At 37.2% G+C, this 19,934-nt stretch overlaps 1 protein-coding gene across 1 annotated transcript in view; it reads left to right on the forward strand.

Annotated features, from left to right (window-relative positions):
• LOC150078175 (uncharacterized) overlaps positions 1–19,934 on the forward strand; it is a 136,116-nt gene that overhangs the window by 41,973 nt on the left and 74,209 nt on the right. Inside the window, exon 4 of the mRNA XM_090384693.1 lies at positions 16,586–16,800. Within this exon, the coding sequence (XP_090240819.1) occupies positions 16,586–16,800 (215 nt within the window). The remainder of the gene's footprint in view (positions 1–16,585; positions 16,801–19,934) is intronic.

Genomic DNA, 19,934 nt, shown 5'->3' on the forward strand with positions numbered 1-19,934 from the left:
GAAAAAGCCTGAGTTCGAATCCTGTTAACGACGCGAAAAATTTTTATGAGCTTTTTATAGAACCCAAGTGAGGTTGCGTGGTTTTTTTTTTTATTTATTCCGGAAACTCGGGTTTTTCGTAGCCAACAGCAAACTGACCGAAGGTTACAGCGCAATTACTAACACAATATACAGTACTAATATCTTCTAACCTTAGTCACTTTGGTGCCTAACACACATACCTAACATAACCTATCCTTAAAATAGTGTTATAGCTCTTGGATTAAAAACAACTTTCCATTTTAATAAGAGATTAGAATGTTGCGACTCTTACAGGTAAGGTCACACCTGCTCGTTTGAAAATATGGCCTGATTTCAGTACGAGGTCTCAAGGAACGTTATTGCTCGAAGCCAAACAGCAAATACTGAGTTCTTCCTCTTTGATCAAATATAATATGACCCAGATCAGCTCATCACAATAAGGAAGTGCTTATAAAGAATTAAGTTTCCCAACACATAATTGTAACTAATATTTGGAATTGGCTAACAGGATCGGAATTCCACCACTATACCGAGCTACTTCTCCAATCTGCCGTGCTTTGATTATTAACGCAATTAAGGTTATGCCTGATTTCTAATTGTGTGACCTTGACCTAAATCTCACTTTCAAGAAATAATTTCCTACTGACTACACTTCAGTGGTTTAAGTAATATCTATAATAATTAATTACTGGTTTATTTATCAAGTGATTCAATGCCTGTTGGAATTTCTGCGAGTCATATTAGTCATCATATAGGGTGATTCTTTAGTTGGGCCACCATGATTTTTTTTTTTTTTTTTTTTGCTGTAAACCAGAAATGAACAGCCATAGGAACATGAAATTTTATTTATAGAAAATTTTCATTTATTCGAAGAAAATATCCTCAGATAAGCACATATGCACTTGGTTGTTGGGTTTTAGGAGCATCGGCAATTAAGGCCATGTTGCTCCATGTATATTCTCTGTAAATTGTGTGTTCTGAGGTCTATTTTCTGTTTGCTGGACTTTTCCCCTAGTTTCCGGGGGAAAAACCATGCTACCCTCGCCTGAGACCAACAAACTCAGCCATGTTGTGAAAAATACCCATAAAATTCCTCTCGTCATCGACGGGATTCGAACTCGGGTCTTTTCCACCCGGTGTGGCGATCCTACCAACTGTGCTACCCACGAGGTATGCTCAGTGTTGCCATTTTAGCGGTTTTCCCGCTAGATTTAGCGGAATTGCTTCAGGTTTAGCGGATAAAAATATGAAATAGCGGATAGCGGATTTTTTAGCGGGAAGAGTTTAAATGTTTAGCATTTTATATATTTTGGCAATGTAACATTTAAATTAAGAAATATTCATTTAAGAAATATTAAATTAATTGTTCAATTAATTATTTAATTAATAATAAAAATAATTCATAATTGAAATAGTAGGTATATCATATTTCATAGTTATTTTTTTATAAAGCGACGAATCGGTTTTATGTTATTCTGGATTTCCCTGAGGAGAACCCCAACAATTTTACGTAGTTACGCTCAGGGAACAACGACCTGATCATTGGGTCATAGCTTAAAATTGTTGGATCAAATCTAAAAATGTGGAAAAAATTCTAATGACGCCTTTTTTTGAAACCGCGAAGGAATGGCATTGGATAATTTTTCTTCGTCGTATTTGTTTGGCTTCTAAGAAATGCGATCCGAATTACCGACATCTCTTTCAACGTTTCTAATAACCACAGAGCAATAAGTAATAAGAGTAAGTAATAATTATTTCTAATAACCACAGTGTAATAATATCTTAGTATAGTCAGGTCCTCGTATAGCACGATAGTTGTATTCCTAGAAACCCTCGTGCAATATAAACAACAGGCCCTATGGGAAAAATTGGGTTAGGTGCCGACCACCCAAGATTGAACACACATTTGTAACCAAAACATACAAACACAATAAATAATCGTAATAAAATACTTACGTATTTCATTACGATTATTACGTATTTTTTTATTACGTAAAGGTCGTAATAAAATATTGCTAATGCTTTTGCTTCTATCGTAAGCAAACTTGTTTTTTGTTTGATTTTCTATCCAAACAGATGACAGCCGTTCCATCTCTTCCAATTCTTTGTGTCTTAATCTAATGGATTTTAATTACACTTTGAGTTGTTCCTGCTATGAAAGTTGTTTTTATTTTCTCCGCATTCTTTGTAATTCTCGGCGTTGCCTCATTTAGGTCTGTAGCACGTGCAATATCACATGGGCTTTCATTTCGCTCAAAGCGTTTCACAGTTTCATATTTTTTTTCTCTATCGATAGAGGTGGACTGGCCATAAGCCTTACCTTACGGGATGGCGGACAAAAACAAAACGAAATATACCCAAAATTTTCGGAAGGAATGGTTAGCTTTTTCACAATTGTAAAGAATGACATACGCATTAATTAAATGCGTATGTCATTCTTTGCAATTAGCAGTATGTCATGCAACCCGCGAAACATTCCCTAGAAGTCTAGAATTCATGATCGCTGAAACTTATAATTGGTTTAGTAAATCCACTAGCTGACAAAATCAATTCAAATATTTATACAGTGCCATAAACGATGGTGCAGATCCGAAAAAGATAGTTCATTCGTGTCAAACAAGGTGGTTATCCATTGAAGTTGCTATAACAAGAATTTTAGAACAGTATATTGAATTAAAAGCCCATTTTGAAATAACTCGTTTGACTGACAAATGTTATACTGCAGAACTTCTTTATTCAATGTTTAAAGATGAAAGTAATTTAGCGTATCTTTTATTTTTAAAACCTATCTTATCTGAAGTACAAAGAGTAAACAAATCTTTTGAATCAAATACTGCCGATCCTACATTATTACTACATGATTTAAACATGCTATTGTCGATGATTGCCAATAAAATGTTTTTACCAAATACACATATTGAAAGGATAGAAGAGGACATTAATAATTATTTAGACCCTAAGCCATATTTAGGTTACCAATTTGAAATAAAAATAAATGAATTAATAATGAATAAACTTATCACAACAACAGATGAAATGGCAATAAGAGAGAGATGCCGTAATTTCTTGATTGATTTGTATCAACAATTAAAACAACGCCTTCCGGAAAACATAAAAGAATTAGAAAAAATGTCATTAATCTCAGTTAACAATATATTAAAGCATTATAGATTTACTAAAGCAACAAAAAGAACCACTGATAAATTTATTACAAAATTTAAAATTGTCTGAAGTAGAAAAATAAAAAAATTGAGCAACAGTATATAAACATTACTCTCGTTAAATGGGAAAACTTCAACAGTACAATGAAGTTTTGGTCAGAAGTTTCGAAATATCGAGATACAAGCGGTGAAAATCCATTTAAAGAAATTAGCGAATTTGCATTGGGTATTTTAATTTTGCCATTATCCAATGCAGATGTGGAAAGAATATTCAGCAACTTAAATCTAGTAAAAAACAAAACACGCAACAGAATGAGTGTTGGCATGGTTAATGCAATCTTATCAGTAGATACGGGCTCAAAATAGTTGGAAAGTGTTGTAGAAATTATGTTTTACCTGAAGAAGTGCTTCGCAAAATAGGTACACAAGAAGCATATGATGAGGAGGTATTGAATTTCGAAATTAATTTAGATTTTTAGATATTGATTTTATATTAAAAACAGAAAAATAAATAACTATTTATATATACTATTTGTTTGCTTGTTTTTATTCGCTGCAAAGTACAAACAAATGAAAATTTAAAAAATTTGGCGGGTCAAGTGCTAAAAATAGCGGATTTTGAGTATGCGGCTAGCGGGAAATATTATTAAGAGTTGGCAACGCTGGGTATGCTATGAAAATTTGGTAGCACGCTGGAGCATATATTGGGTAATGCCATTAACAGACTCTTAATGTTCTTGTATCATTTTGGGTATACGGCTTTGGGTTGTTTATATGAATGAGCCGCTTCAAGTGTTCGCACGGAAAGGTGTCAGTCGAAGTCAAAACCGATGACCGTGTGGTGGCCAAAGTCAACTAGAAATTACTCGATCTATGGAAATGGATTCTGCCGCTGATATCCAAACTCTGATCGTGTGAGAAGAAACACTGTCCTATTGAAAGTAGACTTCAGTACATTCTTCATTGTCTGGCTTTTTTAAAGACTGCAGAGATTATTGTCACCGTAAGATAGTTCTAATGATGCTGAGACGTGACACCATGCAGCAAACCCCAGTGCTTTTGTGAATGCAGCGACTTCTTGCGCAGCATGTGCGGATTTTCAGTAGCCTATTTGAGCAGTCTTTGAAAGCTGGGGAATGCATGTTCCGAAAACATATATTTCATCAGTAATCTGGCCGTTGATCTAGACAAATTCTACCAACAGGAAACATACAGAAGCTTACAGAAACGTACACGAGTCTTCAGCCCTGGAAGTTCCCACGCCAGCGCTACCAACGACATCCAGGGTCATACCGACACGAATCTTTACTCTAAGGATTACAAGAAACTCTGTATAGCAAGCTACATTCGCTCACAATGTACAGATAAAGATCCAAAACTTGTGGCGACCCCTGTTGAGACGTACTAAACCCACAGAACTTTTATCTCGTTGCCTGATGATCCCATGAGGCCCAACAGCTAATCAATTGTGTGAGACTAGTTTTAAATATGCATTTGTTTCTTATTCAAATTGACCTGTTGAGACGTACTAAACCCACAGAACTTTTATCTCGTTGCCTGATGATCCCCATGAGGCCCAATGTACAGCTAATCAATTGTGTGAGACTAGTTTTAAATATGCATTTGTTTCTTATTCAAATTAGTTAAATAACGTTAAAGGTTGTTTTTGGAGTTTGTGATTGTTGCTGTGAATTGTGACTGTTATTAATAATGAATTCTGAAGAATATTTTTTTATATGTTTCCTCCTAGACGTTTCGATGTGTAAAGCTGTGTGTGTGTATGTATTTTGATAAATCCACTTAGATAAAACAAGCACATCTATAATAATAATAAACTGTCTTGTCCAGAATGTCTATCCCAAGCTCGACGTGTTGCAAAAAATCAGTTGTATACTGCTTTCCTTTCCCAGCTTCTTTAAATTTGCTCACTATCTTCGTTTTATACCGTTCTTTGGAAAAACTAGTTTTCAAGATATTTGCGACAACTCCCTGAAACGAATTTTCATGTTTTCGGCACGTACTCTGAAAGAATAGTTTACCGTTACATCGACGGTCAGTCCAGCTTCTTGTCTCTCTAAATTTCTTTACCATCGTCTAAATGTACTTTTTAACTCTTGGGTTTATATGAAATTCACGTTTAAACTACTTTTAAAATAATTCTCCAGAACGAAACAACGCTCTGCTGAGGTTAACGCTATTATACACCTATGAGCATATCAACACGTGCCCATAGGTGTACAATGTAGTGCCAATCCTTCTTCATTGATATATATGCAAAGACATCCACCATCTTTTGAGTGCACAGCTCAGTGACTCGCCAGCATTCGAAGCCATTTCTGCCATGTTTTGTAGTCCATGGCGTGAGGACTCAGGTTGTGGCTGAGTCCTCACGCCACAACCTGAGTTTTATTTACCTGCAGATCATAAGGCAGTTCATCCAGACACAAGGGATGAACTCACTACCTGGATTATAACACACCTCAAGCCTCACATGTACACCTTCGTTTTAGGAGACTTTAACATGCCCTCCCCAAGGCATGATGTGGCTATGAGTGACCTCGTACACTCCTCATCTCTAGGCCTCTCTCTGACCCATACGCGACCTACAAGATGACATCAAAACCTCGACCTTCTATTGCATAACCTGGACAATCTCACTCTCACAACGTCGGTTTTTAAGTTCACATCGGATCATCTTCCAATTGCCTTTGATTGCGAAAACCTGTGCTGTCCCCAACAACTAGGACAATATAACCATAAAGAAACTCAACTGAGGATCTTCTCAATAAAGGATATAAAACCACATATCATCATACAAAGGAGGACACGCGGACGGCTTCCAAATCCGTCCGCGTGTCCTCCAAGACCAAGATCTGGTTCACCAGTGACGCGAAATGCGCCTTCACCAAGAAACAGAAACCAACCGGAAATGGAAAAAGACGCAAGACCCAGCCCACTATCAACTCTATAAAAAACACCGAGCACATTTCCTACGCATACGGAGAAAAGTACAGAATGATTGGATCTCCTTTAGAATGAAACTAGGGAAAAGAATCTACACCAACAAGAACCAACAGTTCCCTATGACGACCGACGTCTTCCTCGAGTGGATCAAGTCACCCGAAACCAAACCCCTGCCTGCCCCCATCCCCTTAATAAAGGTCAATCCACCATCAAACCAAATACCACTCGATAAAATGGCCATCTCCAAGGAACGCCTGATTGAAGTCATCAACAGTCTTCCCAACAAGTCTACTACTGGCCCTGATGGATTCCCTATTTTTTATGATCAAATTATGCAGCACATACATCATCGACCTTCTGCTTGATGCATACAACTCCATCCTTGCAACAGGAGCATACCCTTCCATCTGGAACACATATATTTCTCCCATCCCAAAGAAGTCTAATCCAAAAACGCCCAACGATTACAGATCAATTACTGTAGGGTGCACCTTTCTCAAAAATCAAGGAAAAAGCCATCCTTCCCGTTCTCACCCATCATATGTTTGGCCACAACCCTCCATACCTCCATAGTATTCTACCTGGACGATCCACTGTTACCAACCTCATGGACACACTTTTCAGAGTAGAACATACATTAAGCAACAAAGAACAACTCGATATTGTGTTTCTCGACATCAAGGCGGCTTTTGACAAGCTGTCCATCCATGCACTGTGCACCGTACTGGGCGATTACTTCAAAATCTCTAGCCATCTATTAGATCTCTTTAAGAAGCTCTTACAGACCAGAACCCTATGGATAAGAGATCATCATCATCAAATTATCTGCTCCAGAGGGCTCCCCCAAGGGGGGTGTCCTCTCTGCCGCCCTCTTTTGCCGCATCGTTAGAACCATTCCTTGCAAATCATGCTAACTTTACCACGTATGCCGATGATATAAAGTTCTTTGTTGTTACAAAATGCCAACAGTCTCTTCAGTCTACCACAGTGATCGCCAACCGACAGGTACAACAACTTGAAAATTACCTGAACGCGACTGGGCTCTCCATTAACAACGAGAAAACTGCTCAACTTACTATAACCAAAAAGAGAAATATAAACGATGTGAACATCATGATTGGCAACTCCCTAGTTAAAAAAAGAAAAAGTCACCCAGCATAAAGATTTGGGCATCACCTGGGACAAAGACCTCACGTTCTTGCCTCATTTTAATGCCACTCGGAAAAAAACATATGCTGTTCTATATGGGCAGTGAAACAGGAGCTCTCCAACTTCCATAACCCACATCTTATCACTAACTATATTCTCCGTTGTATAACCCCAATTCCATTGTATGCCTCAACGATATGGTCCTCGGCACCTCCATCTTACCAAACCAGGTTCCTATTCCTGGAATTCTGGATTTTAAAATGGCTGAATAAGGTCGCATGCCTACAATCTCAAAATCTGTCATGCTCTCTAATCTAAATATTCTACCTTGGAAGTATCATATAATCTTCAGGAACTTCGTTATCTTCGCCCAGCTTCTCTCCGAAAAATTAAGCTCACCTGATATCTGGGATATCGTTGCTAGACCGTCAGATCGTAATAGAACTCATGCCAGCGCACTGCCATTCAGATCCAAGCTACGCACCATGACCTCCCTGGATAACATGTTTCCATTTAATTCCATGGAAATATTTAACTGACTCTCAGAAGCTCTGCAAGGACAAAACATACAGATCCGCCTCTGTTCTAATCTAAATATTCTACCTTGGAAGTATCATATAATCTTCAGGAACTTTGTTATCTTCGCCCAGCTTCTCTCCGAAAAATTAAGCTCACCTGATATCTGGGATATCGTTGCTAGACCGTCAGATCGTAATAGAACTCATGCCAGCGCACTGCCATTCAGATCCAAGCTACGCACCATGACCTCCCTGGATAACATGTTTCCATTTAATTCCATGGAAATATTTAACTGACTCTCAGAAGCTCTGCAAGGACAAAACATACAGATCCGCCTCTGGCAGATATGTGTGCCCTGGTCAAACTGTAGGTGAAAGAACTTCTGGGGTGTTATATTATCCATGTTTTAGGCCATGTATTGTATCAATTAATTTGAGTACTCTGTACATAGATTGTAAATAGTATGGTAATATTTATTTATTCATTCATTATTATCATGTAACTCGTGTCCTCTAGCTCGATAGCTATAAAGGGACATTTCTTTGGAAATAAATTGATATTTATTTATATATTTATATTGATATAAATTGAAATAAAAAATGTACTCATACGTACTCATTCCCCTGTCTACAGGGTCCCCAGAAGTCTGGAATCATAGGGAAAAATGGACGCGGTGAATGCTACTTTTCGATGCTTTTTGTCTCCGAGAATAATTTTCCCAGAGACTTTTCGGCCTTGGCATCAGTGGCACTTCTTGAAGGTTAACTGCATGGTTTATCCACAATGGATGCTGTTTTCCCAAACTTTGCAACAAGTTTCTTAACACAGCTTTCTGTTATTGGCTCGCGACCTGGATTCAGTCTGTGAAATTGTGCGGCGACCACTCTCTGACCCCGATTTCCTAGAAGAAGAATTATCTGGACTTGTTCTTCCTTACTCAAAGACATCTTGGGGCTGCAAAGATGAAAATACGTGAATTAGTTATTTTTTCCATATGGTTCCAGACTTATGGGATACCCTGTACAACTTTCGCATTTAGAGTAAATATTCTCACATGTGGGAACAATATTCCATGGAAGGCGTATTTGAGGTTTGTATAGAGTGGGTAGCTGTTTAGAAGAAAAGTCCGCCGAGAGCCAAAGAGAATACCCAGTTATTTTTAGATGCAGAGGAAGCAGTATTTGTGATGTACTTATGCCAAGAGAAATTAGACATCAGAGTAATCCCTAATAGAGATATATGATCTTGTCTAGAAATCTGAGTGTCATCGAAGATGAGTAGAAGAATCCTTTTTGCGATATATAAGACAGGATTGAAATTAATTAAGTTATCTTTGCCCCATTGGAGAATTACCTGGAGATCAACATTTAAGGAATTGGTAGTGAATATATTAAAGAAGTTGAAGCTGTTTGTGCAGGGCAAGGTTTCTCAAACTGGAAGGTGGAATGCATTGCGCTGCCATCAGCAAACTGTGGATAGGACTTCCAGTCAATATACAAGAGGAAAAGAGTAGTAAAAAGAACTGGACCTTGGGGAGCAAAAGCATTAGTGGAGAAGTTAAAACATATCTGGGGTGGTGCCCCCATAACCTCTCTCAAGCTTCTAGACTCCATTCAAATGAGGGCAGTTAGGTTAATTAATGATCCATCGCTTAGAAAGTCTATCCACTCTCTGTTCCATAGACGTTCTGTTTCTGCTGTATGCCTTTTCTGTAGATAGTTCCATGAGCACTGTTCTTCTGAATTGGCTTCTGTAATTCCCCCTGTCTTTTCCAAACCAGTCCGAACACGTTCCGCAACCTTTTATTGTCCAACTTCAACCTCGCAGAATCAACATTTCTTCTTCCTCATTTATTCCTTAAACTTCCGTTTTCTGGAAAAACCTCTTTTCACACGTATTTCGTGAAAATTACAGTCTACAGAAATTCAAGTCTAATGTCAACAAGTATCGTCTTTCATCTTCTCAACCTTCAAACCACGCACCGTACTACAGGTTGTAATACCTTTCGTGTTTGGGATTTTTATTAAAAAAAAAATTCTGGATGGCTCGACTAAAGCGTCGCCCTATATTTCTAACGCCATCTGTCAAGTATTTAAAAGAATCGGTTGGAATATAGGATGATCTTTCTGCCCAATGTTTTTTTTTTTTTTTTAATGAAAACCCCAAACACGAAAGGTATTGCAACCTTAGCACGCACAGTGCTAAGTACAAAATGACACTCACCGTGCTGTTCTGTACTTCGTGTGCCCGATTCTGAAAAAACGGCAGTATTATCTGTTGTTTAATTGCCGGAATTATGTTAATACCGAAAAAGTTCAAAAGAACAGTAATACCACAATAACTAATGCACTGAATTCTGTAAGAGTTTCATCTATAATAGAGTTGCATCAAAAATGTTATTATTATTTACACCCCTTTTAGATCTTTTGACTAGAAAGTGTTTACATACTTAGGCCTTTACCAAATTGACTCAACCTATTATTTCAGAATCTAATTTACAAACTCCATAAAGCGGATGTGTGTAAAATAATATTAAACTAAGACAAATAAATTGTACCATTAACAGGTACAAAATAATTAAGTTAAGCAAAACGGATTGTAATGTAACACATTTTTATCATCAAATTATTTTCCGTGTGGCTCTCCATCAGGATACATACATTTAGCTATTACATTTGATAATTTAAGATGTGGTAGGCGATACTGCTATTAGCGAATATGCCAATTAGCTATTATCTTCCTTCATATTAATTATGTTGCATTTGCTGCAGGCCTCATTTTATATGCTATTCTCGTAGGTCTTTTTAGTTACACACCTCTTTAGATGTTGAGCTTATCTTATCTTTGAACAGTTTCTTCATCTTGGAATCTCCAAATAACCAGGGAGCTGTAAAATTCGTCTCCACTCTTCTGATACGAAATTGTTCCTGTTTTGTTTTTTGGTTTACACCTGGACTTTCAGAATATATTCCTAAAGCTTGTCCTCCTGTATCAGTTATTTGAACATGGTTTTGTGGGTCAGAGTTAAGATCACCGAAAACCTTAGTTGTGTGTGTTATGAAGAATACCCTCGGGCTATCCAGCTGTGATGTTGCTCTTCACCACTAATTCTTTTTTGAATTACCCAAGGAAATGTCTTCATTTTGCCCAATTTCGGCGCATCTTGTCTCCCCACTGTAAAGATTATTATTAATCTTTAAAATGATTCTATTTTTATGCAGTCTGTATTACTTCAATTTTCTTTCAAGAACGACTCGTTATTTTTTTATTAAGTTAGTCTTGTTACAAACTGATTGAGGCTATAACATGTTCTAAATCAAAGATTTGTAGGGAGGGTGTCGTTAATACATCGTTATCATATGAAACAAAAATTCCCTACGATGAGTAATCTTACTTATTATAGTACAGTAATACTCATGAGTACAACTAGCAAATGGTCAAATAAAAAAAAAGTGTCTGAATTAATTTGCACTTAGTAATTATTATAATCAAGGAAGTAAATTTATATTTTATTATAGACTATTAGCTTAATGTATGTAAATTGTTTTTAATAAAGTCTGCTCTGCTTCTAATTGCGTTGAAGAAATTTATGTTTAGGCAAAGCGAGAAGTGTTTCGCAGCAATTTCATTAATGTATGCTTTCCCTCCCAACAACATTCTTCAAGTATGCAATGCCTTTATAATGTGCATTATTTCTTCCTGTAATTTAAAACTGCCTATACCTGTCTATGGAGACTAATCTTCCTTTATGTCTTAATGGATTAACCGCCAAAATTAATTGATAATCAGTTCAAGGCCCTTGTCTGAAATTATTATCTTTTCCACTAGAGACAAGTCAAAATCTAGCGCTTCTGTTCACTAACTTAAAAAAACATTTGACATTTAACCTTGTTGTCAGTAATATTACCTTTGACGCGGATCACATTCCGTCTTGGTATGAAAAATCACTCATTTTCTCAAGTATATGGTGAACTATCAGCTCGTAGTGAACTTGCAACTCAACTATTATCGGTGTGACTATCTATTATTGCAATGGTTCTCAAACTACTGAGATCTACGGACCCTTTCAAAAATCAAAAAAATTTTGTGGACGGTCGACCGCCGTTTCGCGGACCCCTGGAACTGGTCTGTGGACCCCCAGGGTCCGTAGACCAGACTCATGAGTATTACTGTATTGTTCTGACCCCAGTTTGGGAAACGCTGTATTATTGCAAAATAACGCTTCTCAATTCTCTTCTGTTTCTCCGACTGAGCTAAAAACAAAATAAAATAAAAAGTGCTTCAGCGAAAAACAAACTTAAAACTCTCCAATGATGCCACGAATATTGTCAAGCAAGTGCGTGCTTTGTACAGGTAAAAAAGTTAAATTTTCTAATATTCTTAATTTAAACTCCCTTACAACAAAAAGATTCTGCCTTCAAAATGCATTCCATTCACTGCCACCTGAGAATCCTAAAACAGTGTTTTGATTTTGTCTGTTGATTTTAGAGAATGTAAAAGAGCTTCTGTCATCTTGGTAACAAAATTCCTGAATACTGTACTTATTAACTCTGAAATGGTTTAGGGCAGGCATTAACAGCCTTCCGTTCACAACACCTTTGGTACTGACATGATCCAATTTTATATTAAAATTTGTTATCCCTTTCATCTCTGAATCCCCTTGCTGCTTTCTTTAACGAATGCCTGGAACAGAGATACTTTACTGACTGCTGAAATTAATACGCCATCGTTTGTGTAAACAAAATTCCTAATCCTACGCAACTCAAAGATCAGAGACCTCTTTTCCTCTCCCACTCTTCTTCCTTCCCTCCTCACTTTATTAAAACTTCTTCAGAAAATATTTCTTCCCTCCCAAATCCTGTCCTTAAACTTTGACCAGGTTCACTACGTTAAAAAAAAAAAAAACCCTCCACAGTCCCAATTTACTTTCTATTACTTTTCTTTTCTTTCTACACAAGCAATTAACAGTAATGCTCATTTGGGTGGCCTAACTTGATGTCTCTGCTGCCTTCGGTGTAGTTAACTCCCAAAGACTTGTTTATTCCCAGCACGACTACTCTTCCATTTCTTCTTTCGTTTATTCAAAATTCCATATTTAAGAGGAAACTTATCCTTGGCTCTGAGAAAATGACCTCGGTTAAAACCATATAAGCAGGAATACCTCTGGAGGGGGGGGACTACACTAATCTACCCTGCTTTTCTCCTCTTTAATCCTTCCGCTAATTCAGAATAATCTTCTCCTAATTGCCTACGCAGATGATTTCAAGATTTGGTCAATCACGCATTCTATGGAAGAAGCCCTCAAAAGTCTACTCGTCTTTCAATAATTAGGAAATCTTTTCCGCTTCAGTTTTCTCCTCATTGGCAACACCAATTCAAAAGGTTCCAGTACATAAAGATCTGGATATATATTTTAATTCTCAACTCACTTTCAAAACAAAACGCACCTTCAAAACTCTAAAATTAAATCACTATATGTAGACTAAATTTGATCTTTAGATTTCTTGGAGCCGAAAGCAAAGTATAATTCATATTTCATGAGCCATAATAGTGAGCACATAAAAACTCAGCTAGCAGTCATGTTATGTGCCCTCGTGGGTATAATCAACGCCCTCTCCACACTGGATGGAAAAGACCGGAGTTTCCTCTCGTCCTCGACGTGATTTAATTTTTATGGGTCTTTATCACAACGTGGTTGAGTTAGTCGGTCTCAGGGGAGACCGACTAACAGTGCGGCTCTTTCATGAAGCATTAAGCTGACCTAATGGAGTGTATCGATGTTGTTCTTTTTAACAATATATATATTAGTATTAGTAACGGCCGCATGGTGCAAGAAAGCCTATGGCTTATGCTGCACCAGCCAAAAAAAAAAAAAAAAAAAAATCCGAACAAAACAATGATAAAAACAAAAAAAAAAAATAAAAAAAATAAAAAATAAATAAATAATAATAATTAATAAATAAATAATAATAATTAATAAATAAATAATAATAATTAATAAATAAAAAAAATAATAATAATATAAAATAAAAAATAAATAAAAAGGAAATTAAACCTATCATCCTATGCGCTTCCCTTACCCGAAAGTACTATCCAGATGACCTTTGAATTTCCCCAAACTGTCGGCCTCTACCACCCATGAAGGCAACTTATTCCAGTAATTTATAACTCGCTGGCTAAAATAAAACTTCCTGCAGTCCAATCTAAACATTTCCCCCCTTAACTTGAATTTATGTCCCCTAGTTCTAGCATCATTTATAATCTTGAAAATTTTGTCCTCATTCATTTTACTGATGCCTCTCAGAGCCTTAAACACCTCAATCAAATCTCCTCTAAGGTGTCTAGTTTCCAAACTCTGCAACCCACATATTCGAAGTCTTTCTTCATAAGGACGCCCTTTTGCCGATCTCACCAGGCGAGTTACCCTTCTTTGCACCCTTTCAAGAAGCTCGATGTCTTTCTTTAGGTGCGGTCTCCATACTTGAACACAGTATTCCAAGTGTGGTCTGACAAAAGCCTTATATAATGGGATTATCACGTCCCTATCTCTACTTGCAAAAGTTCGATAGATCGTCGATAGGACAACATGGGCCTTCCTTGCAACCTGTTTACAATGCTCAGAGAATTTCATGTCTGACCGTATCGTAACACCCAACTCCCTTTCCTCCAGTACTGGGTTTAGTTGAACTCCACCAAGTGAATAAGTTTTTTTGGGATTACTGTTTCCCAGGTGTAATACCTTACACTTTGTTGGATTAAAGCACAGCTGCCATTTTTCTGACCATTCCTGAAGTCTATCTAGGTCTCTCTGAAGAAGCTCAGCTTGACAGTGATCATTAACTACTCTACCAATTTTAACATCATCTGCAAATTTAGACATCACGCCCTCTATCCCTTCATCAATGTCGTTTATGAAAATTAAAAACAACAGTGGTCCTAATACTGATCCTTGGGGAACCCCACTTCTTACATCAACCCAATCTGAGGAATAGCCATTTATCACAACCCTCTGCCTCCTGCCCTGAAGCCATCCTTGTATCCATCTAAGGATTTTCCCAGTGATTCCAACCTGTTCCAGCTTATAAAGTAACCGCTCATGTGGGACTGAGTCAAAAGCTTTGCTGAAATCTAAATAAACAATGTCGAAATTATTCCCTAAATCCAGCTCGTGAGTGACCCTTTCGAAATAGCGAACCAGATTTGTTAAACATGATTTTCCCTTTACAAAACCATGCTGAGTATCCTTGAGAATTTCAATTCGATCCAAATGATCCTGAATTCCACCCTTGATCATTGCCTCCATGATTTTCCCTACTACTGAAGTCAGACTGACAGGTCGATAATTTCCAACTTCACTTTTAGAGCCACCCTTATGTATGGGAGATACATTTGCACTTTTCCAATCCAAGGGAATCTCCCCAGAGTCTAGTGATGCTCGCATAATTAGCCTCAATGGTTCAATGAATATTGCTCGAAATAAAATAAAATTCGAAAACCTCCTTAACTCTTTATGGTGTGCATGTATACCATAAATAGTTAAGGCAGGGGTCGGCCTTTTTTTTTGATTGAAGAGCCATTTTTGATCTAATTAAAAAAAAAAAAAAAAAAAGAGAGAATCCGAAGAGCCGCACCTCAGCTCGAGGAGGGGGAGGGGTGGGTGAGTTGTTTTTTTTTTTAAATAAGGGAATAGAGTGGGAAGGTGTTTTATTAAATATATATATTTTTTGAAATATTATTACTGAAAACACGTAAACATCCAATTAGGTACAAATTAATGTTGACTTTCGCTGCTGAACTTCTTGAACGAGTTTCTCAACATCAGGCGAGTATGCCGTAATTTTCATCATTAAACATGCTTCTTTTGCTTGCTCAGACAACTCATATAAAGGGGGTCATAAATTTAAATTGAAGTGTGGTTGCAGGATGTATGTGGAAATTTGCTTTTTTTTTTTTTTTTTTAGTAGTTGTTGGCGCATCGGCTTCTGTGGCCGTAATGCACCTCCCAAGGTTTTTGCAGTACTTTGATCCAAGCCCGAGGCGGGATTCGAACTCGCGACCTTTGGGTTGCCAGGCAGGCACTTTACCCACCTGGCTAGCCCGGTCGGCTGAAATTTGCTTTCAGAGAGTAATTGTTTGAACAAACTTCCATTTGGTGTTGTGGGTAAAGTGTGTTTGTTAGTTGTCTGACGCCACCGGGGATTTCCTCCATCTCCATTAAACATGCTGAGAGACTCGCATTGTTCAGACCGTTTCTTGATTTATTTTTAATATAGTTCATGTTCGAAAATATTGCCTTTAGAAATTCATCAAACCAAAAACTGAGAGAAGTCCAAACGCAAATTTTCAAATTTGTATACATGCCCGGTAAGCTACAACTTGGTTTTGTATTTTCAACTCATCTATCGCCGTCCATTTGTGTTGAATTGCAAGGGCAGCCTTTTGCCTCTCCAATTCTTCAATTTCAGTTTTAAGGCATTTTAGTCTTGCACTACACATGTCCTTGATTTTTAAGTCCTCTAACTCCATTTCATATTGTGTTTCATGTGGGCTAAAAGTTAGAGCCGCAGGTTTGCCAACCCCTGGTCTAAGGTATTCCGCTGCTGGGTTTCTGCTACATAATACTAAGTTAATATGTAAGCAGAGAGCTTTCCACACACGCAAGCACAATGGTTATCGTGAACCAGTTAAATATTGATACATTATGATTTCTTACCAACCATATTTGAATGGCTATTAGTGGAATTAAATGTCTAAATTTTTTACTTTTTCAGGCCCATTGACGCTCTTTGCCCCAACAGACGAGGCTTTTGCCCTGCTGCCAGGCAGCACTGTGGATCAAATCAGCAGTAACAAACAGATGTTACGTAGTTTCCTACTGAATCACATGATGCCTGGACACATCCTCCCCTCTATGATGAGGAGAGATGTCATGGTGACCAGCATGCTTGGTTCACCTCTTCGACTAAACATGTATAATAATGGCCAGGTAAGAACCACCTAATTCTTGTGCCAAACACTCAATTTTCCAAATAATTGTCGTGTATGAAATAAAGAGGCTTAGCATTATATACTCATTGATTTTTGTAAATTATCATTAGTTAGGTAAAACCCAGTGATTAGTTGCTATTAGATAAATCTTTTTTCTATGAATTCGTTGCAAGTAGTACTCATCATACACTTGTAATACAGGTTTATGTTGAATCACACACACTAGAAACTTATCTTCCTGTTATTGATCAACAGTGATGTGTTGTTGTATGAGAACAGTTGGAAAAAATTTCCCACACATTCAGGATTCTCGGTAATTTCCTTGAATATCCATATTTCAAGGAATTTTTTAAAAAAACTGGGATTTTGGTTTAGAGATGCAATACTTCTCTTGAATTAGAGGTTACACTTATTGAGGAAAATGATGCAGCAATATTCAGGAAGAGGGCACTAAATGTTGGGAGCTGGTGAACACTTAAAAAATAATAAACGGCAAATGCATCCCCTTGACAATACAACGATTTCTAAATTTTTTAACCTTGACCGAGTTTGATCCTTAATTTATTCATGAATTTGTATACATTATAATAATGCATACAAAAAACAGTGAGATTCTCGTTTGAGATTTTATTATTATTTTTTTTTGTTATTTTATTTTATTATTATTATTTATTTATTATTATTTATTTTATTTTTATTTTTTGGCTGGTGCAGCATAAGCCATAGGCTTTCTTGCACCATTTGGCCATTTCTAATACTAATACTACTAATATAATAAATTTAAACTGTTATTTTTACGGGACGAGGGTGCACAATGTTCATTAATTGACTCTTTAGTGTGCCACCTGGGCCAGAGACCCATATAAACGGTCACGGCATTATGGTTAAGCTTAATTTATAATAATTTTATTGCTTATGGCGTTAAATAATATTACATTTCATAATTACGCTAATTAAGAAAATGTGGAACAATCGGATAGTGCTAAACAGATGTGTTTTTTATATTATACATGCATTTTACCTAAAAAGAATACAGTGTCCATTACATTCTATAATCTTGTATTCTCCACTTATAAATATATGTAAATTAATTCAAAATATACAAGTGTTTCAGAATCGTAAAACTAAGGGACAAATGTAGGTTCTTCTGCTAAAACCGAGAAAAAAAAAAAGAGTTTCTATAGATATAGAAACAGGGAGATATTCCCAAGGTGACATTTTATTCAATGTAGCATTTTCAGGGTGACGTATCCACAATTCCCTGCCGTCTTATCATTTCAGGACAGTTTCCAAAATGCGATTTTTAGTTCGTTTTGCGTGGAATAACCCATTGATTCCACTTTACCCCTCCCACACAAAGTAGTGCAAGGGTGGTCATCGTGGCCATTGTATAGGGCCGTACCTTCCAATCCATCTTTTAATTATACTCCGTATTTAAAAAGTCAGAAATATCACGAAAACTTGGATTGTGCATCCTATTTGCATAAACCATATCCTTAAATAATTTTCAAAGTTCTTACAAATTGTTTCGCGAAAATTTTAGGTATGCTCTGTGAAAGCCTTGCGGATAAAAAATAAGGACCAGTACGAATGCCCCCCCCCCACAAGAACACCACACCTAACATTAAAAAGGAAAAGATATATTGCTATTGTGAATCGTATGTCGATTTTCCTTGGCCCAGGTACGAGTATTTCGAGAGTTGAGAATTCCATTTCTTGTAAAACACCATTAATCTTTAACCAGAATGTGACTGAGAAACTGAGGACAACGGGTATGTTGTAAAATTAGTTACTTAATAAAGTTTCTGTGTTTAATCGTATCTTGTGGGAACAGTTCTTCCTGGCGCCTCCGTAGCCAGGTGGGAACGAGCAGCAGTGCGTAGCACACGCTTCTTGGTTAGACCGGGGTTCGAGCCCGTCACCACCAAATACGGAGGATGCGGAAAGGTCAAGGGAATGACCACCGCATATTCCCGGAGCAATATGGCCTTAGTTGCTAATGATTTTTAAAAACCAAATAACAAACAAACAAACAGTTCTTCCTAATGTAAAATTGATACAATTGTTTATGTAATGCCTGTAAAAGAAACGTTAACATCTGTTGGCGTAAATATTTCATCCCTCTACCAGCGTTTATTCATATTTCAGCATGCTTGTTTCTTTAATTCGTCTTTCCACAGTAGTTTTATGATTTGCTATTCGTCGAGTTGGAAATTTGTCGGCGTATCTGCAAACAGCAGCAATGGAATTCTTACCTCGCCATATATTAAAAATTTATCAGTTAATTCGTCAAATGTAAACAGATTTGTAGTCGCCCATAATATCAGTTTAACAAATGTAAAACAACGAGGCGGTCAACGTGAAATCTGAAATTCAAGTAATATTAGCATTGACTGTTAGTATATTCCTCGCAACACTGGTTTCTCACGACTAAGTAATTGGTACGATTCATGTATTATTATGATCTTATTATTATTTCTCCCTGATGGGGGGGGGGTTCCACCCCGTGACAGGTACTGGTACCAAGTACACAGGGTGGTTATGTTGGGCTGTTATTACTGTTGATCGAGGAACTCCCTGACTGTCCTACAGGTGTTCAGGATTGCGAATTCTGGAGTTCCTTGTAGGTGTTCCTAGAGACCTATTGCTGCTAGGCTCTTGTGTGGGGTCTTTAGCACCATACCGGTGGTTGACGCGATGATCGGGATGGTTATTGCATATGCCATATAGTCGGTGTTTCAACTCCGATGTGAAAACCAGAAGAGAAACATTCAGGCAGTTGCACTGTAATATTCCATAGAGTAACTTCATCCCAAGCTTACAAGCTGTGATGAATATCTACACGCGAATGACGCCATCCTGTGTGAGCCCCATCACAAGTCTTAGTATAGGCCAGAGGCGGATTTAACGGCGGGCGCACCGGGCGCGCGCCCTGGGCCCCGCTTTCTGAAGGGCCCACGCAAAACCCGAACAAATTAGTTGAACATGTTAGTTCAAAACTTTGTGATTATTATTATGCTATTATTAATTATATTATACATATATTATATTCAAATTTTATTGGAAATAAAACATTAATAGTACATAATATTTTTTATTTATTTAAAAAAATGGTTAACATGTATTTTTATT

This window comes from Mastigoproctus giganteus, chromosome 11 (genome assembly GCF_048544385.1).
Source record: "Mastigoproctus giganteus isolate SK-2022 chromosome 11, ASM4854438v1, whole genome shotgun sequence".
Taxonomy (NCBI): Eukaryota; Metazoa; Arthropoda; class Arachnida; order Uropygi; family Thelyphonidae; genus Mastigoproctus; species Mastigoproctus giganteus.